The sequence below is a fragment of the Nycticebus coucang genome, chromosome 18 (genome assembly GCF_027406575.1).
Source record: "Nycticebus coucang isolate mNycCou1 chromosome 18, mNycCou1.pri, whole genome shotgun sequence".
Classification (NCBI taxonomy): domain Eukaryota; kingdom Metazoa; phylum Chordata; class Mammalia; order Primates; family Lorisidae; genus Nycticebus; species Nycticebus coucang.
The window spans coordinates 59,657,764-59,677,245 of NC_069797.1; the positions used below are offsets into that span (position 1 = coordinate 59,657,764).

Genomic DNA, 19,482 nt, shown 5'->3' on the forward strand with positions numbered 1-19,482 from the left:
TTTGTTGCAGTTTGGCCGGGGCTTGGTTTGAACCTGCCACCCTCGGTATACGGGACTGGCACCTTACCCACTGAGCCACAGGCACCACCCGCCTTTTTTCCTTTGAAAGCAGTGTGTCAGAATCTTTGGTGATATTTGGGAAATTTTCTTTTATAATATTCTCTAGTATGGCTTCCATTCCTCTGGGGCATTCTTCTTCCCCTTCTGGGATTCCTATAACTCGTATGTTGGAACGCTTCATAAAGTCCCATAATTCTGACAGTGAACGTTCTGCTTTCTCTCTCTTCTTTTCTGCCTCTTTTACTATCTGAGTTATCTCAAGAACTTTGTCTTCTACTCTGAAATTCTTTCTTCTGCATGGTCTAACCTGTTGCTGATACTTTACATTGCATCTTTTAAGTTCCCTAATTGACTGTTTCAGTTCCTTCAGCTCTGCTATATCCTTTCTATATTCTTCATATCGTTCATCTCTTATTTGATTCTGTTTTTGGATTTCCTTTTGGTTATTTTCCACTTTATTAGCAGTTTCCTTCATCGTTTCCATCATTTCTTTCATTGTTTTCAACATGTGTATTCTAAATTCCCTTTCTGTCATTCCTAACATTTCTTTATAGGTGGAATCCTCTGCAGTAGCTACCTCATGGTCCCTTGGCGGGGTTGTTCTGGACTGGTTCTTCATGTTGCCTGGAGTTTTCTGTGGATTCTTCCTCATGAGCGATTTCTTTTATCTGTTTCCTTGCCCTAATTTTCCTTTCACTTCCTCTTGCTCTTTTTTTTTTTTTTTTAGAGACAGAGTCTCACTTTATGGCCCTTGGTAGAGTGCCGTGGCATCACACAGCTCACAGCAACCTCAGCTCCTGGGCTTAAGCGATTCTCTTGCCTCAGCCTCCCGAGTAGCTGGGACTACAGGTGCCCGCCATAGCACCCGGCTATTTTTTTGTTGCAGTTTGGCCGGGGCTGGGTTTGAACCCGCCAACCGCGGCATATGGGGCCGGCGCCCTACTCACTGAGCCACAGGCGCCACCCTTCCTCTTGCTCTTTAAGTTCTAGTACCTGTGGACTCAGCCTGGCCGTTCTTCCTTTCATTCTTTGTGATGCCAAACTGTCTCCTACTTCTCTCTTACATCTTCTCTTCACTCCCGACTTGTTCTCATCTGTCTTTCTCACATCTTCCCCCATTTTCTTCCCATTTCTGTTTCCAGGGTGTCCTCCGACTTCCCTACAGATCTCCCACAGATATCCCCAGACCTGCAGGTCACAAGGTAAGAGAAGCTGCAGCAGACATACCTGGGTGCCCCTGGAGATGCCACAGTGAAGAGGAGACCACCACCCGCCTTTTTTTTTTTTTAAAGAGAGGTCTCTCTCTGGCTCAGGCTGGCCTCGAACTCCTTAGCTCAGGCAATCCACTCGCCTCGGCCTCCCAGAGTGCTAGCATTAAAGGCGTGAACCACCGCGCCGGACTTTGAATGTGTCATCTTTGAAATGGTTTCCCGTCTTATTTACTTATTTTTAGAGACAGAGTCTCACTTTATCACCCTCTGTAGAATGCCATGGTGTCACAGCTCACGGCAAGCTCCAGCTCTTGGGTGTAGGCGATTCTCTTGCCACAGCCTCCCGAGTGGCTGGGACTGCAGGCGCCCGCCATAATGCCCGGCTATTTTTTTGTTGCAATTTGGCTAGGGCCGGGTTTGAACCCACCACCCTCGGTATATGGTGCCTGCACCCTACTCATTGAGCCACAGGCGCCGCCCTTCGGTCTTATTTATTAAGGCTTTACATACCAGGGGCCACACTCCCCAAACCCTGTGTGGTGACTAATTTGTCTTCTCATCTTCCCGACTAGCCCAGATCTGAGTTCTGGGAGGTCAGAAAGACCAGTCCTTAACTAATGCGGCTCACCTAGAGGTTGGGCGCGTAGCAAAGCAGTAATGAATCCAATTTGCCAGGGAGAAGAGAACTAGGCTGGAAGGAGGAAAACCCCGCTGGGTTTCTACGCCTGGAAGCGCCAACCTGGGCATCCCTCCACAGGCACGAAGCCACGCCCCCTCCGCAAACACCTCCCCGGATTTACTCCTCCCCTCTTGTCTCGCCTGTCCTCCCAGGCTGCCTAAGGCCCCGCCCAGTGGGCGTGACCCCACAACCCGGTGGGCCACGATCCCGCCAACAATGACCCCGCCTCTCTTTCCACTGAGAAACCTGTCCCTTTTATTTAAAGATACGTTTACGTCAACCCGCCTTACGTAGCTTTGCGTCATCAGTGAACGGCACGAAGGCGGGACTTCCTGTCCTTCGTTCTAACAGTTTCCGGGAGAAGCCGGAAGAGACGGGACCCTGGAGAGAAAGGGGGATTTCCAGCCCCTCCCCCGGCCCCTACGGAAAGACGAGGCCAGGGGCCGTCCTGGCGAAGTCAAAACGCTTAGTCTGGCCTTTTCAGGTGAGGACCTCGTTCCCTATCCAGGCACAGTACCGGTACTAGCTCCCTTTAATTTCCCATGACTCCCTGCGTCCTCAAGCCCCGCCCACAGTTCCTCCGTCCCGCCCCGAAGTTTGAGGGGTGTGGATGGTTTGTGACCCCCTTCACCTGACCCTACACCTCACCGGCTGGGAGAGCTGATCTTAGGCACGGCGGCCGGGAGCTGGCAGCCCTTTGATTCGGGTGGGTTTATGGACACCACTCCAACGCCACGGAAGTAGGACCGTACAAAAGCGGAACCTTCACCTAAAAAAAAGCAGAGTCGGAGACCCTTCCACAACGTGGTCAGGGTAGTTCACAGGCCCAGAAGAGAGCAAAGGCCCTTGAGGTGGAAGATCTTGGGTTCTGCCCTGCCCATCCCCACAAGCGTTCCCTGTGTGTCTGCCAGTCGTTTTGGTCTTTCTTTGCCACGGTTTCTTTTTCTGTAAATCATGGGTGATGACATTTACCATCATACCATCAGTGGTTAGTTGTGGGAGTGATAAATAATTGCTATCATTTGTTTATTGAACATTCGTAATGTGCCAGGCACTGTGCTAAGTATTTTGCTTCGATGATTTCACGTCATCTTCAAAACAACTTTATGAGGTAGGTATGAATTTTAATCCCATTTTACTGAGGAGAAAGCTGAAGCTGTGAAATGTTGTTTGAGGTTACATATCTAGTAAGGGGGAATACTGAGATTATAGTTTTTTTCTGACTGTAGAGTTAGTTTATTAAATAAGGCTGTGAAAACTATTCAGATGTTGATAATGTTCCACAAACATTGTTTGAATAAGTACATGGATTTATGCTGGTCACTGTGGTGCAAAAAGAAATACATGTAATCCTTGTCTGCCAGGAATGTAAGATAGACAGGTTGATAAGTATAATGAAGTTTTATAGGTGCTGTGAGAATAGTGTGATAATGATAATCACCAGACAGGATTTGCTCAGGGACAGGTGTGAAAGCAGCAGATTCTCTAAGGGAAAAAGGAGGTACTCCAAGGAACAAATAGATCTTTCCTGCCTTTCTAAGAAAATGCAGAGGGAGAACGTTCACAGTAAAAGAAGAGAAACTGAGATAAGGATTATGAGAGATGGTGTGGAATCTTTTCTAAATCACTTTCACTTGGGGAGTAATTTTTTTTTTTTTTTTTTTTTTTGTAGAGACAGAGTCTCACTGTACCGCCCTCAGGTAGAGTGCCCTGACTTCACACGGCTCACAGCAACCTCTAACTCTTGGGTTTACACAATTCTCCTGCCTCAGCCTCCCAAACAGCTGGGACTACAGGTGCCCGCCACAACGCCTGGCTATTTTTTTGTTGCAGTTTGGCCAGGGCTGGGTTTGAACCCGCCACCCTCGGCATATGGGGCCGGCGCCCTACTCACTGAGCCACAGGCGCCGGCCCCTTGGGGAGTAATTTTTGTAGTCACAAGCCCATGGTGACCTGGGAAAGTGCTGTTTCTGGTGTCTGTTCCACATGGCTCCCCGCACGTAGGGCTTGCCAGAGGGTTTCAGAGGAGACAGATGTAGTGTCTGCTGCATAGTATCTACTGATGGTCACTACAGAGTTGTCTCTTTGAGGTGATTTGACTTCACTTTTTTTTTTTTGAGGCAGAGACTCAAACTGTTGCCCTGGATAGAGTGCCGTGGTGTCATAGCTCACAGAAACCTCCAACTTGGGCTCAAGCAGTCCTCTTGCCTCAGTTTTTCTATTTTTAGTAGAGATGGGGTCTCCGTCTTGCTCAGGCTGGTCTCAAACTCATGAACTCAAGCAATCCACTTGCCTTGGCCTCCCAGAGTGCTAGGATTACAGGCATGAGCCACCTCACCCTGCCCTGACTTTACTTTTGATGATGGGTTAATTTTTTTTTGACTTGACATTGTGATGAGAATGGCTTGGATCTGTGATGAGAAATGAAATAAGCTGATTATGAAACAATCTGTCAAGGGTGGCTGCACAGTGCCTCCATAAGTGCCCTAAAATAAAACATTGCAGGCTTTTGGTCTCTGAAGCTACTTTGGAGGTTGCTCAGAGAACATGTTTGCTTTACCAAGTGATAGAAATCCTAGAGAAACTCAGGATTGGATGGCCGTGGCTCACGCTTGTAATTCTAGCACTCTGGAAGGCCAAGGCAGGTGGATTGCTTGAGCTCAGGAGTTCGAGACCAGCCTGAGCAAGAGAGAGACCCCCATCTCTACTAAAAATAGAAAAACTAGCTGGTTGTTGTGGTGGGTACCTGTAGACCCAGCTATTCAGGAGGCTGAGGCAAGAGGAGCGCTGGATCCCAAGAGTTTGAGGTTCCTGTGAGCTATGACGCCAGGGGACTCTACACACGGTGACAGAAACAAGACTCTGTTTAAGAAAAAAGAAAAAGAAACTCAAGGCTCAAAGAAGCAAAGGTTTTTGGCATCTACTAAAAAAGCAGTGATAACTAGCAATAGAGCTAGACTGTGAAGTTCTCCTAGTGATCCTTCATTGTTGAGGGGTTGGAGTGTAAGTGAGGAAAACGTGTGGAATTTGAAAGAGTTGCACAGTAGAGGCAAAGGATAAGTCCTTAGCTTTAGGTTGGGGGTCTATAGAGTTAGGACGGTTTGTCCTCCCTTCTACAGGAAACTAATTCCATTTTCTTTCAGGGCTGGTCAGTTAGAATCTGAACAGACTAGAGCCCTGGTTGCAGCCCTCAGGCTCTGCTGACATTGTCCCCTTTGTTCCTGCAGCGTTGACGCAGTCAGCAGCCAGGCCATGGAGCTCTCTGATGTCACCCTCATTGAGGGTGTGGGTAATGAGGTGATGGTGGTGGCAGGTGTGGTGGTGCTGATTCTAGCCTTGGTCCTAGCTTGGCTCTCTACCTATGTGGCAGACAGCGGTAGCAACCAGCTCCTGGGCACTATTGTGTCAGCAGGCGACCCATCCGTCCTCCACCTGGGGCATGTGGACCATCTGGTGGTGGGCCAGGGCACCCCAGAGCCAACTGAACTCCCCCATCCATCAGAGGGTAATGATGAGAAGGCTGAAGAGGCTGGAGAAGGTGGAGGAGACTCCACAGGGGAACCTGGAGCTGGGGGTGATGTTGAGCCCAGCCTTGAGACTCTGCTTGACATCCAAGGCCTGCCCAAAAGACAAGCAGGTACGGAAATTGACAGTCCAGAGGCCCCCGTGAGATCTGAAGATAGCACCTGCCTTCCTCCTAGCCCTGATCTCATCAATGTGCGTCTCAAATTCCTCAATGACACCGAGGAGCTAGCTGTGGCAAGGCCAGAGGATACTGTGGGTACCCTGAAGAGGTAAGTTGGCTGGAAAGTGGGAGGCTGCTTGTGGCCCATGTCCCCAGCCCTCAGTTGACTTTAAGGAGGCTAGTGCAGCTGTGGGAGTAGCAGGAATGTGTTAGGTCCACCCCTACCAAGGGTGGGTGGGATCCTTTAATGTAAGTCTACCCTTTAGTTTTTCCCTGCTGCCCTACTTTGTTGGTCCAGGCCTGTTTATCTTCTCATTCTTCACCCTCTGTCTTCTTTCCTTCTCTTTCATCTTTACAGCAAATACTTCCCTGGACAAGAGAGCCAGATGAAACTGATCTACCAGGGCCGCCTGCTGCAGGACCCAGCACGCACACTGCGTTCTCTTAACATTACCGACAACTGTGTGATTCATTGCCACCGCTCACCCCCAGGGTCAGCTGTTCCGGGGCCTTCAGCCTCCCTGGTCCCTTCAGCCACCGAGCCACCCAGTCTCGGTGTCAATGTGGGCAGCCTTATGGTGCCTGTGTTTGTGGTGCTGTTGGGTGTGGTCTGGTACTTCCGAATCAATTACCGCCAGTTCTTCACAGCACCTGCTACTGTCTCCCTGGTGGGGGTCACTGTCTTCTTTAGCTTCCTAGTATTTGGGATGTATGGACGATAAGGACATAGGGAGAAAATGAAAGGCATGGTCTTCCTCCTTTATGGCCTCTCCCCCTTTCCTGGCCAGAGCTGGGCCCAAGGGCTTAGGAGGGAGGGTGGAAAGGATGTGGTGGGTATCCCTCTACAAGACACAGGAGGCAGGTATCGTTCCTCCCATTCTCATCCATGGGGGTACAGACATCCCCTCTGTGCAAGCACAACTCAGGTAGAAATGAAGATGTCTTCTTCCTTCACTATTAGGGTCCTGAAAGAGTTCAGAGCTGATAGCCAAACTCAGTGGGGAGCCTGGGCTCTGGGGATTCCCTCCCAACTGTGGTCCTAGCTCTTCCCAGTGTCCTGCATGCCTACCCCCAGCAACCAGGGCTGCTCAGTATGGCCCCAGCATACCTCTGTAGGGAACCTAAAGTATCTTTCATTTCCTCAACCAAGTATCAGTCTTAGGAGATGGAAATCACAGGCAGGAATGAAGATTGTACCAGCTTTCCCTGTAAGTGCACCTTCTCCCTCTAGCCCTGGAGGAGGAATAGGGTGTTCTCCCTTATTTCAAAGCACTTTGCTTGCTTTTTTTTTAAATAATCCTCAGTCAGGAAGGGGATGGGGGCAGAAAGCCAAGCCCCCAGCATTGGGAGTGGCCAGGCCACAGCTGCTACTACCCTAGGACTACAGCTGTAAGCAAAAGACAGTACTGGCCCTTGGCCAGCACCCTACCCTACCCAGCTGTAAGGATGATCTCTGAGTATGGATCACTGGGCCCTAGGCACTTGCCTTTGGGGTTCTTGGATGGAGGATCAGTGTCTGTGACTGAATAAAGTTCCATTTTGTGGCTATGGAGCCTCCTGTGACAGAGAATGGCTTTGCTCTGCTCCCAGCAACATGCCAATGAAGGGTGGATAGGCCAGGCTACCAACGGGAGATGCAGTTTATTTACACCAGCAGCCATGGGGGCAGAGGAATACACAGCGTTTACAAAGTTAGCTACCTGTACAGGATGGATTACATATGCAAAAATAAAAATCTCAAGACCACAGGACAGCGTGAGCCCCTCCCCCCTCCCCCAATGACCCCAGCATGCGGTAATGCCAGGCGGGTGGCCCCTGGGCATGCGGGGGGGAGTGATGCATGGAAGGAAAAGCCACCGGCCATGGAAATTAGTACAGAACCCCCCCCACACACACTCAGACACATGATAGGATACGGGGTGGACGACACCTAGCTGGGGTGGGAAGGATGGGAATTGAAACCCACACAGCCTGCTGTTAAGAGGGAGGGGGTGGTGAGCTCCTAGCCCCTGTTCAACTACATGGTAGGGGGGCACTCTCCCCAGAAAGAGAGGGGTTTGTTCCCTCAGGGTCCCTGCTGGACCAAGCCCATCTCTTACCCAGCCTGGGCAGGGGGCTCTGCCCTGAGGGCGGGCCAAGGAACAATGGGTAAGTTTATGTGGACAAACCAGTTCCCAAACTACTTCCCACTTCTCCCTCCTCCAACCAGAAGAGGGAAAGGAAGAGGCCAGAGGGGAAAGGGTGTATTAGGGCCTGAGCTACAGCTGCCTCTCAGAAGGGAGAGTGGGCCATAGCTTTCCTCCCTTCACCTTCAACCTACTCCCAAGACTTCATGTGGAAGCAGGCTGGAGGCTTGCTGAGATCCTCCTTCCCCTCGGAGAAAAGCTATGGAGGGCCAAGAACAGAGGAGCCCAGGCCCCAGGATTTATTCCAACTCCTGCCAAAATTTGTTTGGCTTTTTAAAAAATAATCACAATTGTGGGTTAAAAACCAATTTGTACCAGGCATCAGCCACAGTGAGAACCACCCCAGAGGAAGAGTGGGGTTCCAGACAGGGCCCTAATCTCTGTTGCTCTCTTTACCCTCTAGGGTCCCCAATCCAAATCAGTCCAACCAGTCCTGGGTACTAGCTACCCAAATGTGGGATGGCTCCTCCTAGGAGGAGGGCCGGAGATATGCCCAACAAGGGCCAGAGAATTTGGATCAGGGTCAACTCCACCCCTGTGTCAGTCAGCTCTGCTCCCAGCCCAGACTGCAGTCCTCCAGCTTTGCTCCTGGGAGTGATGGTGCCTGCACAGAGGGGGTGTCTAGGATATAGACTAAGCAGGTGGGCACACTGGCATGACAGTCCCACAGAGGAATAATGACACCCCCTCCCCCTACTGACAACTCAGAACACACAGACCACCTTCTCTTCCGACCCCACTCCTAGCAAAGAGGGAGAGGCACAAGATTAGGATTTTCCTCAGAGCCCCAAACCACAAGTACAGAATAAATAACTTAAAAGCGGCTAAGGATGGGGAAACAGGGCAGGCTTTGGAGGCAGGAGCATTGAGAGGAACTCAATCTGGTCAAGGTGAAGGGGTGGCAAGCAGCAGTTGGGAACTTGGGGTGCCCCAGTAGGGCAGGGTTGGCAGGAGGAACATGGGGCCACCCCAGGAGGGTGAGGCAAGGCCCCTTCCTGGGGCAGGGAATGAGGTAAGAAAACATTTCAAATAAAGCAGCACCGTTCCCTCTCACCTTGGGGCCCCACTCCTCACCAGCCCTGGGTCAGGGAGGAAAGGTAAGGGGGAGTTATTTTGATACACAGCTCCCTCTTGCTACCCTCCTCTTTCCCATTCCTTGAAGCTGTAGAGGCTGGAGGCCCTTTCCTGGCACCCAACAACAAAAGGACAGCTCCTGCTGCCAAGGAGGCCCATGGGGACTGAGGGGAAAGGGCTGCCCCTGTGAGGGGCAGGGAAGGTGGCGGCAGTTCTGGGCGCCTACCTCAGCAGACAGCACACTGTGCCTGCCTACCCCTGGGACTGGGGGCATTTGATAGGATTCTGCACACAGACAGGACAGGCCCAGCCCTGCCCCTCAGCTCCAAGCACCGGACCCATTCACATTGCTGAGGGCAGCCAGATGAGGCCCCCTCCAGGCTCAGCTTCCAACCCACAGCCTTCAGGGTAGCCACAATGCCCCTCGGCAGGGCTTAAGTCCAGTTCCTGGGGTGGGTGGCAGGCAGTGCCCTGGCACAGTGCCCAGGTCAGGCCCCTGGCCTCGCTGGACATCCAGTAATTCAGAATAAATAGGAAAACCGCCTCCCCACCAAACTTATGTCCAAGGCATAATATGTCCAGGTCTGAGTCCTGCACGCTGAGGGGTCGTGCTTCATTGCAGAGGACCCTGACACCCCCCAGGGGTGCATAATTGGATCCTCTGCCTGCCTGGCCCACCAAACTTCCCAAGCCCAAACCCCCAGCAGCTGTCCATCTGCCAGGCTATGCCACCTGGGTGGGGGTTGGGAGAGAGGGCTCTGCTCAGCCAAAGGCTATCCCTTGCACCCAAGTCAGTTGATGTCATCATAGATGCTGGGCGTCGGGGGTGCCGGTGGCTTTGGCTTCTTCTTCTTGTTGGAGCCCAGTCCAGAGGCAGTCCCTACCAGGCTCAGATGGGATTTCTTTTTCTTGGTTTTCCGTGACTCTGAGCTATTGGTACCTGCATAGAAAGAACCATGTGGGGTGAGAGCAGGTTGTGGCAGGAGATGGCGTTCTGTGCCTTTGGGCAAATTGCTCCTGGGGCCTAATAGTGTCACGTACCTAGACCCCATCCCTGATTTTCACTCGTCTTGGAGGAGCCTGAATCAGAGGGCGAGAGATCAGAAGAGCCATCCCACTGAAGCCGGCTGATCAGGGCCTGGCTGTCGGTCATGTCAAAGCTGTCATTATCCAGGGAGCTCTCAACCTCTGGAAGGACGCTGCAAGGGGAGGAGCCAAGAAGGGCTTTAGAGATACCCTACCAGCTACAACCCACCACCTATCCCGTAAGGTCACTCACGCTGAGGGCCCGAGGAAATAAATCCGCACAGTTCGCCTTTGCTCATCTGTGTGCTGCGGGCAGCGCAGGGACCTGGTGGGGAGAAAATTATCAAACCCTGAAAGGAAGGGAAGGATCTGTGGCACTCAGGTAAAGGCCGGCCCCTCAACCAAAGCAGGTGGGTAGGATGGGCAAAGACAGGGAAGGGATGAATGGAAGGCACCCAAACTGCAGCCTAAGCCTGGCCATTAGAGGAAGGGGACAAGCAGGAGCCCCCACTGCCTAAGGGTGGGTATGCAGGAGGAGGAGGGCCCCCTGGTCCATCCACCTTCTAGGTTCTGTGCTCACCTTGTGCACATCTTCTTGGTGTGTTCAGAAATCACCCCACATTGCTGGAAGAAGAATATAAGCTGAAAAGAGGGACACAAGAGAACCTACTCTTCCAATGTAAGAGACAATACACATTCCCTTCTGTGTAAATGCTAGACTCCACAAGCAGAAATGGCCCCAAGGTGTCCGGAGCAGATGGTCCCAAGCCACTATGGGCCAAGAAACCTACTTCCAGAGAGAAAATTGTATGTCCCTAAGTATTATGTCACCAGCATCCACTCCCAGAGGCCTCTGCTTCTCTGGTCCCTCACCGTGGTAAGCAGGCTACGCAGCTCCTCTGGCCCCAGGGTCTCATAGCTGATCCCAGTTGAGTTGTTATACTGTAGGAGAACCAGAGGGAGAAATTAGGGAAGGAGCAGACAAAAGAGGGGGTGTAATAGTTGATGGAGAATCAATCCCTCTCATGCCTAAGTGTGGGGCTTTAGGACTATGCAATAATTTTCCAAGTAATTCTTTTTTTTTTTAACTTTTTTTTTTTTTTTTAATTGCAGTTTGGCCGGGGCCGGGTTTGATCCCACCACCCTCAGTATATGGGGTTGGCGCCCTACTGACTGAGCCACAGGCGTTACCCACACCACCCCCCTTTTCTTTTTGAGATAGTGTCTCACTCAGTCACCCTGGGGTTGAGTGTCATGGCATCATAGCTCACAGCAACCTCAAACTCTTGGGCTCAGTAATCCTATTCCCTCAGTGACCTGAGTAGCTGGGACTACAGGTGCCCACCACAACACCCAGCTAGTTTTTCTATTTTTAGTAGAGACAGGGTCTCACTTTGCTCAGGCTGATCTCAAATTCTTGAGCTCGGGCTATCCACCCTCCTCAGCCTCCCAGAATTTAGAAGCCACTGCTCCCAGCCCTAAGTAATTCCACCTGCATGTGGATGAGGGGGTGGGACTCAGAAAGAACATAAATATACAAGACCCAAATAATTTCTCTAAGGCTTCTGTCAGCATTTTGATCCCCACTTCACCAAAACCCAACCAACTCACAACAATACAATGAGAGGGAACATAAAAGGGGTAACCTATACTCACCTTAAAAGGATCCGAATTGCTAAGTTCCCCTGAAGAAGAAAAAAGAAGGGGAAGGGTGTTTGATGCAGAGGTACAGACAGAGAACCCTGAAAATAACCAGAGAGGAAGTGGGGGTGACAGAAGGATCACAGGCCCTCCCTCAACACCCTGCCCCCCAACCCCCACCTCCACCCCACAGCAGTGAGTCCCAGAAAACACTGCTAGAATCATTCCCATTGTTTCAGCCCCACTTACCATTTTTGTGTTTTAAAGACTTGGATCTTCGAGGGGAATTGGGGTTCTGGAATGGGAGATACCATAGCTTTGGGGAAAGGGTAACGATAAGGGGGAGCCGAGAACCCAGGAAAGGAAAAAAGATTTGACAAAGAAACATCCTCAAATTCCTACTCTTCCTACCCAGTAAGAGGCTTGTTTACCCATATTCCCTCCCCCACTCCACCAAAGCCTCTGCTGCCCCATGCCCACCATAGATACCTTTGTCCCAAAACCCAGAGAAGCCGCAGTGACTTCAGATTTGAGTCAGGACACCCAAGGACTCCCTTCCCAAAAGGGAGGGTTATCTGTCCTTTGCCCAAATTTCCCCCATGCTTGCCCGGCTCTCACCTTGTCTGATTTTCTCTTCTTGGCTGTGGAGAACAAAAGGATAAAGAGGAGGGTTACTTTAAGTTCTCAAAGTAAAGGCATCCCAAGAAGAGTACAAAACTACACTTTGCCCCCACTGTTCAAGGCAACAACTTGTGACCACTGTATCCCCAATTCCTGCTTGCCCACCTCATCCCAAAGTCCCCCCAAGTTTCCCCAAATACCTTTCTTCTCTGAGCCATAGGACCAGTCGTTGTCATTGATGTCATCATTATCCTCTTGGTCGCTCTCAGACTTGTTCATATTGTTGCTATTGGCAATCCTGCCAAGGGTGGGGAAGAAAAAGGGTCAAGGTTGCCACCTTGTCTCCCTACAACATCCAGGGTACATGGAGCATCTGGGAACAAGTACAATTCTCTGTCCCCTAGTAGTGCCCCCAAGGGACTACACCATGGTGCAGGCTGCAGAAGATGAGCAGCTCTGGTTCCAGCAAGGGGAAAGGCCCTCACCGGCGGTTGGCAATTCGGCTGCTGTTCCGACCCATTCCCAGGCACTTCTCCAGGTGGGGAGCAAAGCGGGAGGCGGCAATGCTGCGGCTGCAATTGGGGCAAACACACTCCTTGCTCTTCCACTGGTTGAAAACCTGTCCAAAGATGTCCAACCCCGGCTGGTCCACGATCTCTGGGGATAGGAGAGGCGTGGCGATCAGGGCAGGCAGGGGACCCTCCTCTCTTGTTCCCGTGGCTTCTTCAACCCCCCTGCCCAGGCTCACAGGAGTGCCAGGATCTATATCTAGTGCAGTTTCCAGAGAAGGAAACTCAAAGCACTCCCAGCGCAGGGTTAGACTGCTCTCCTTCAAATCCTGAAGCTCACCAAAATCCTTCATGCTATCAGGGTCCGTGTCGTCCAGGAAGAAGTAGCCACACTTGACAGCCCGGTGTACCTCAAAGCAGAATCCCAAACAAGAATCCTCGACCAGGTCCGCGTATATCTCCTGAGCGATGGCCTAGGCCCCAGGGGAGAACATCCATGGTCACAAGAGTCACAGCCCCCTGGTCTGATAGCAACTTTCACCAACTAAATCTCCTGCCAACTGGCCGAGCCAAGAATCATGCTTTCTTTGCCATTATCCCCATCATGACTTTGTGTTCTTTCTTCTTCCTGGATCCATGGGCCTTTTCAGCTGGCTATTCCCTTTAAGGAACAAGGCTAACTACCCAAATTCCTCTTTGGTGTGGATGCCAGATATAGTGACGTAGAGACATCAAGAGAAAGAACTAGAGGCACATGTGGGGAGCCCTCACCTCTAGTTTGCTGTTATCCAGGCCAGACAAAGACATTTCCTCCATTTTCATTTGTAAACTCTTGTGGAGACGGCGCTCTGACTGCTCATAGCACAGCGGGCGGCAACTCGGCTGCACACATTGGGGTGGGGGTTGGTGTGAGTCCAGGGCACTCTGAAGACTGCCCTCACCCCTGCCCACCTCACTGCCCAGTTATCCTGGCATCAGGGTATCTCCCTCTTCAAGGCCCAGGCTCACTAAGTCTGGATGGTCCTTCAAGGCCTGAAACCTAAAGGTGGCCTAGTCCTTCCCAGGCCTAAGCTCAGGCCCTGGACTCCACTGCCAATCAGAGTGTAGGACTATAGGAGGCAGCAGCTCACCCCAGGTCCCTAAAACTCAAACCCCTCTTTGATACCCATGGTGCAATGCAGCAGGGGGAGGAGAAGGAACTCTAAGGCCTCAAAGCAAACCCACAGGGTGTGGCAAAGAACTGCACAGACTCCTAAACACAACCCCCCTTTCCCTAAAGGCTCTCCTCAGAGTCACCTCTGCTTTCAGCCAGGATGTCCACTTGGGGGGGTACTGCTACCAGAAGTACGAATGGCCCTAGGACCCTACAACCTTCACCCTACTCTGCTTTCCTTTGAAATAAGCCTGCCACTCCATGAGGGAGCAGAGCTCACAGAAGCCTTAGGGCTAAGGGGCATTTCTAACCCACCAGGAACAAGAGAGGGGTAGAGCCCGATGGGATAGCATGGCAGAAGTGGGCACTTCCCTTACCTCTTCTTCCTTTAGATAACCACCCTCCCTCCCTCAGGACAAGCCGGAAGTCTCTCCAAGAGCCCCAAAGTCCAGGAACCCCCAGCAAAGGATTCAGAAACAGCACCCACAGTCCAGGGCCCCCCTGAATGGTGGGTACGAGTTTAAGGAGCTGCCGGCCTAGAGTGGGGTGGAGACTGACAAATGAGCCAGGGGCACTGAGAAGGGTAGGAGGCCGGGCCTCGGCTCTTCCCCCGTCCCTGCGGCACTGCTGCTGCATCATACCGACTGGGGGGAGGAGAGCAGAGCCGCTGGAGGCCGGCGCCGGTGCGGGACAGACCGACCCCCAGAAAGTGGGCAGAGTGAGACGCGTCTCAGCCCCTCTCCTTCCTCGCCCGCCAAGAGCCCCGGCCGGCCGGGGAGAGGAGTCTGGGAGGGTGTCTCTATTGTCCCGGGGGCTAGGGCCTGGCTCCCTAACAAAGGCCCCGCGCCCCCTCCCCGGCCGGCCCTGCCCCGCCCAAGGGGGACCCAGACGGGGTAGAGCAGGGGGCCCCGGTCGGGCCGGGAAGCTGGGGGAAGCCGGGCGTTTCCGCGTCGGCCGGGGGGGAGGGGAAGGGGCGCTGACCCAGACCTGGGGGGAGGGGGCCCAAGCCCCGCCTCGGGCCCCGCCCCCCGCCCCCCGCAGGCCCCTCCCCCGTCCCCGTCTCCGTCCCGTACTCACCCCGCCCGGGGGGCCGCGCCGGGGCCCGGCGGCCTCTTAGGGCCGCGTCCTCCGGCGGCGGCGGCGGCGGCGGCTGCTCCGGAGCCCCATGTCCGTCGGTCCGTCCTCGCCTCTCCCCGGGGCCCAGGGCCCGGGGCCGGGGGGTCGGGCCGCCCCCCCGCCTCGCCGCCTCACCGGGCGGCCATGGCCCCTTCCCCTCCCTTCTCGTCCCGTCGCCGCCTCCTCCTCCTCCTCACCTTACCCCGCCCGCGCGCAGTCCGCGCGCCGTCCGCGCGCCCCTCCCCCCGCCCCCCACTCCAGCCCGCCTCTCCCGGGCGGGGGGTGCGGCGCGAGCCCGGAGCGCGCGCGCGTGCCGCGACCGGAGGATGGATGGATGGAGCGAGCGAGAACGCGAACGTGCGCGCGCGCGCCCCTCTCCCCCTCCCTCCGCGCGGGCGCGAGGCCAAGCGCGAACGCGCTCCAACCTCCTCCTCTTCCTCCTCCCGCCCCTCCTCAACACCCCGCCCTCGCCCTCCCTTCCTCTTCCTTCTTTCGCTTTCGCACGCCCAGCGACTGCTGGCGCCTACTAGAAGGGCCCGAGCGCGTGCATCTGCCCCGCGGCCGCAGCTCGGCAGCATTTGCTCCAGGGGGCGGGGACCGGGAGGGGCGGAGGGGCGCCACGCCGCCGTCCAAAGTACCGGCGGACGGGGACGGGGGCGGAGAAATGGGCGTGGCTTTCAGGAGCCACCCCAGCCAATCGCCGTGTCGTCTCGGCCTGGGAGGCCCAATAAGATGAAAGTGGGTGGAGCGGCGTTCAAGGTGAGGTGCGCGGTGCGCTGGAGGCGGAGACGTTGTGCGGTCCCGGCCGGCTCGGGGGCGGGGGCAACGGGTGGCGTCGAAAGAGAGCGCCGGCTCCCAGCTCAGCCTGGGACGCCTTCCGGCCCAGGCTTCCCCGCCCTTCCCTCGGGGTTCCGTGCTCTCCTCCCCCCCACCGTTCTGCTCCCCCTTTTACCCCAAGGTGTGCAGCCTCTTCGGTGAAGAGGCCAGACTTGAAGTGGGGCGCAGATAGGACTTCAGGCCGAAAAACCCATGGAGCCGAAGGGCTCGTCCGCGCCTCCGTTCTCTTGGTTTCTGGGCGGGTGTCAGCCCACTCCAGGCCTGTGAACCAACAAACGTCCGAGTTGAGGGTCCACTGCTGAAGGCGGAGGCCCGGCTGTGCCTTTCTGAGCGAGCACCCTCCCCGCCCTCATCCTAATTTAGATATCACACCTGCTCCCTTTCCTGCTTCCGGAACCCACGCTGGACCCCCCTACCTCTCCACAGCCTGTTTGGCGCTGGGCAGACCCCCCGAGTCAATGCTGCTCCCCTGAGTGTACCCGTATCTGCACGCTCTCGGTCGGGGTTTTATCTTCTGGAGGAAAAAGCTTTTCCCCAGCCATAGCAGATACCTAGCCTGGCGCTTCCATCTCGGTTACTCACTGTGCCTGGTGTCCTGGAACGGTAGTGTGGCAGCCTTCTCTCAGGAGATAAGATTGAAGGAGGATAGTCTGAAATCACATACTTTTGGACCGTCATTGGCTCTTTAGTTTTCAGTAATTTACTTATTTATTTATGTTTATTTTCACTGGTTTCTCCTGAGAAATTTATTGAACCAATTTCTTAAAGTGATTGAGACCAGGAATCAGGTCTGTATTTAAATCGGTGCACTTGGCAAATGAAGTCCCTGTGCCTCGGTTTCTTCCGTTGTCAGTGGGTGTAAAGATAGTACCAATCTCATTAGGTTGTGATGATAAACAAGTCAGTGCATGTGAAACTCTTAGCTATGTGTAAGTGCTTGTAAATTTTAGCTATTATTATTACAGTGCTCCAGGTGCTGGCATATAAAGATGAAATAAAACTCTTCAAGAAGTTCACAGTCTTGTGAGGTAGACAGACCTATAGGATAATAATTGGAAGTGTGATAAAAACAGAGATGCAGAGTGAAGAGGTGGTCAGGAGGAGACTTTGAATGATACAAGAGAATTGGTCAGGAAAGGCTTATTGTAGGGGGAGATGAACCAGGTCAGGGTAGGCCGAGATATCCTGGAAAGTGAGCTTCAGAAGGGTAGATGAGGCTGAAACAGAGGAATGGGTGATGGAGCACCAGGAGGTGAGTAGGCCAGATCATACAGGTACTGAGAACTTGTGGGCTTTAACCCTACAGGCAATGAGGAGTCAGTCCTCAAGGAGAATCTCTGACCAGGCTTGCAGTTTTAGACCACTCCAAGTGTGGAGTATGAAGAATACTTCAGAAGCAGTAGGTTTCTGTTATTGATTGTAATGTACAGAGTAAAGTAGTGAGAGGCCCTGAGAACACGTCTAACCAGAATGGAGAACTTCCAGGACATGGGAAGATAAAGGAGAATGACCAGTTCAATTTGGGATATATTGAGGTTACTGTGGGATCAGCAGATAGAGATTTTCAAAAAGTGGTTGAACTTAATCTGGAACAAAGAAGTAACCCAGGCCTTGGGGAACTTCTAAAGGGTGGCCTCATCCGTCCTTACCTTTTATTTCCCATCACCTTTTCAGAAAATCTCCATTCCAGTGATACTGATCTGTTTCTTTAAATATGCCTAGTACATCTACTACAAGGAATTTGCACATGCCCAGAAAACCCTCCTGACTTCTCCCTGTTTACATAAATCCTTCCTCCTATCCCCACCCATGGCCACCCTCTTACCAAACTTCTTTACAGCTGGACTGTACTACTCGTTTGGTGCTTGGTCTGGGCTGCTCTGTGGTGGTGGCCTCTTTGGGCACATGCCCAGTCTCCACAGTTAGCACCAGTTAATAAACACTGATGCCTGAGCTGGTCCTGGATCTGGGTGAGGCCCTGGGGTTACAGCAACAAGCAAGAAAGACACACAGACCTTGTCCTAGCAGAGCTTACAGCCCAGTAAAACTTGATGTGAAAGAAACAAGTCTGAGTGTGAAGGTATACAGGCTGCTGAAGAAACATGTAGCATGGAGACTTTTTTTTTTTTTTTTTGTGGTCAGGGGTTCAGGGAAGGCTCCTGAATTAACTAGGTAGAGAGAACACTTTGTGTACAGGCCCCAACGACAGCATAGTATGTTTGAGACATGGATAGCTGGTATGGCTAGAGTTGGGGTAGAAAGGCTAGCAGGGGGCCATATTTACTCATTCAACAAGTGTTTCTTGGGTGTCAAATGTAGTTTCGGGTGTGGGATTACTGTAATGAATAAGCATGTAAGGTGTCTCCTACTTGGGGAGACAGAAATAAACAAGTAAAATACATAAACAAGGAGACATAGATGTAGAGAGAGGTCTCTTTAGAAGAGTGTGGTTGGGAAAGCCCTCTCTGTAAAGTAACATTTGAGCTGAGGCCTGAAGAATGGAAAACCAAGTATGTGTAGAATTGGAGGAAGAGCCATTACAGATAGAAAGAACAAGTGCAAAGGCCTTGTGGTAGGCATGTTTGAGGAGCAGGAGAGAGATCACTTAGCTGGATCATTGTGAGTGGTTAGGAGGAGGAGGAGGGAAGAAAATAAGAGAAAGGATGCAGGGGCCAGGCCTTGTAGGGCCGTGGTAGGACATGGTAAATTTTAAGTACAAAAGTAATCAGATTTGTTTTTGGCTGCTGTGTGAAGAGTGGACTGTAAGGGCAAGAGTGTAAGAAGGAAGGCTAGTTGTAGGTCTTTGCAGAACGTGAGCAATGGCAGTGGCCTTGAACTGTATGAGAGTGGCAGCTGTGGGCAAAGGGAGACAGATTTGAGAGAGGCTTAGGAAGTGGAATGGGTAGGTCTAGGTGATCAAATAAACATGGAAGTAAGAGAGGTGTCAAGGCTGATACCCTGGTTTCCAAGTTGAATGACCAAGCGACTAATGATCATTCTGCATCTTGAGGTATGAAGTGCCTGCAAGGTATCTCAGAGGATGCAGTGTCCACCCAGGTCTGTGGCTTGGAAGAGTGGTCTCTGCAGACAGCACCTTTTGGAATTTTTGCATATGGGTGATAATTGGAGTTTCAGGGGAGAGTCATGAACACCTAGGATAAAATGAAGAGGTGATGCCAGCAGAAGACAAGAGACAGTGTCCACTGGATGTAATGATGAGTATGTTGATGCCCTGGGAGAGGAGCCTCAGAGGAATGCTGAGTAGGAGGTAAGGAAATGGGAGACCACGAAGGGCATCAAGCTTTTTAGAAATTTGAGCAGGAACAGGAGGGGGTGGATGTTGAGGGAGAGCTCTTGGACAGGACCTGGGTCTTTACTCCTTCATAGTTCCAGGAACCCAGCCAAAGTCTGGGCAGAGGAGTCTTTGTCTTCCTTACCCACAGAGATCAAGTCATTGTGGCCCAGCCTGCTTCCCATCAGAGACCTGGGTGGAGTTAGGAAAGTCATCCCTAACCCTGGACAGAGCTGAGGGCTCAGAGTGAGGGGCACTCCCCACTCCACCCCCACCGGACTTCCCATGACAAGCCTCTTACACTAGGAGTTAACTCTAAGAGTTCATCCCCTTCAGTTCCCTAAGGAAATGCCTTTGGGTAAAAATGTATTTGTTCTCCAACTTTGCAATCT

The 19,482-nt window shown here is 52.6% G+C and overlaps 3 protein-coding genes across 13 annotated transcripts; 2 read left to right on the forward strand and 1 right to left on the reverse strand.

The window, feature by feature from the left end:
- Window positions 1-2,462: 2,462 nt before the first annotated feature.
- TMUB2 (transmembrane and ubiquitin like domain containing 2) lies at window positions 2,463-7,180 on the forward strand. Its single transcript, XM_053570248.1, has 3 exons — window positions 2,463-3,061; window positions 5,178-5,744; window positions 5,994-7,180. Exons 1-3 carry the CDS (start codon window positions 3,027-3,029, stop codon window positions 6,355-6,357), a joined length of 966 nt encoding a protein of 321 aa, XP_053426223.1. The 5' UTR covers window positions 2,463-3,026; the 3' UTR covers window positions 6,358-7,180.
- Window positions 7,181-7,257: 77 nt separating this feature from the next.
- On the reverse strand, window positions 7,258-15,394 carry ATXN7L3 (ataxin 7 like 3). 11 transcript variants are annotated; one of them, XM_053570237.1, is made up of 13 exons: window positions 14,923-15,394; window positions 13,464-13,574; window positions 13,033-13,165; window positions 12,669-12,840; window positions 12,384-12,481; window positions 12,181-12,203; window positions 11,812-11,857; window positions 11,578-11,663; window positions 10,795-10,863; window positions 10,502-10,545; window positions 10,175-10,246; window positions 9,937-10,094; window positions 7,258-9,835 (listed from the first exon to the last, which is right to left on the reverse strand). In XM_053570237.1, exons 2-13 carry the CDS (start codon window positions 13,512-13,514, stop codon window positions 9,687-9,689), a joined length of 1,101 nt encoding a protein of 366 aa, XP_053426212.1. In that variant the 5' UTR covers window positions 13,515-13,574; window positions 14,923-15,394; the 3' UTR covers window positions 7,258-9,686. The 11 variants fall into 11 exon arrangements, with proteins under 11 accessions (XP_053426212.1, XP_053426213.1, XP_053426215.1 ...); XM_053570238.1 differs by having other exon boundaries at window positions 11,578-11,606; window positions 11,812-11,878; XM_053570240.1 differs by having other exon boundaries at window positions 11,578-11,606; window positions 14,923-15,313.
- On the forward strand, window positions 14,197-17,297 carry LOC128571132 (translation initiation factor IF-2-like). Its single transcript, XM_053570771.1, has 3 exons — window positions 14,197-14,205; window positions 14,887-15,720; window positions 15,920-17,297. Exons 1-3 carry the CDS (start codon window positions 14,197-14,199, stop codon window positions 15,968-15,970), a joined length of 894 nt encoding a protein of 297 aa, XP_053426746.1. The 3' UTR covers window positions 15,971-17,297.
- Window positions 17,298-19,482: the final 2,185 nt, after the last annotated feature.

What these genes read in the sequence shown, in the direction of transcription:
- ATXN7L3 (XM_053570232.1), bottom strand. Translation starts at nt 13,514, where the DNA reads ATGAAAATGGAGGAAATGTCTTTGTCTGGCCTGGATAACAGCAAACTA. An exon ending in AGAAGAGAAAATCAGACAAG is followed by an intron (nt 11,879 to 12,180) that starts GTGAGAGCCGGG and finishes CTTTCCCCAAAG; the next exon opens with CTATGGTATCTCCCATTCCA. An exon ending in ACCAAGAAGATGTGCACAAG is followed by an intron (nt 10,247 to 10,501) that starts GTGAGCACAGAA and finishes TCTCCCCACCAG; the next exon opens with GTCCCTGCGCTGCCCGCAGC.
- TMUB2 (XM_053570248.1), top strand. Translation starts at nt 3,027, where the DNA reads ATGATTTCACGTCATCTTCAAAACAACTTTATGAG. An exon ending in CTTCAAAACAACTTTATGAG is followed by an intron (nt 3,062 to 5,177) that starts GTAGGTATGAAT and finishes TTGTTCCTGCAG; the next exon opens with CGTTGACGCAGTCAGCAGCC. An exon ending in ACTGTGGGTACCCTGAAGAG is followed by an intron (nt 5,745 to 5,993) that starts GTAAGTTGGCTG and finishes TCATCTTTACAG; the next exon opens with CAAATACTTCCCTGGACAAG.
- LOC128571132 (XM_053570771.1), top strand. An exon ending in TGGGTGGAGCGGCGTTCAAG is followed by an intron (nt 15,721 to 15,919) that starts GTGAGGTGCGCG and finishes TTTTACCCCAAG; the next exon opens with GTGTGCAGCCTCTTCGGTGA.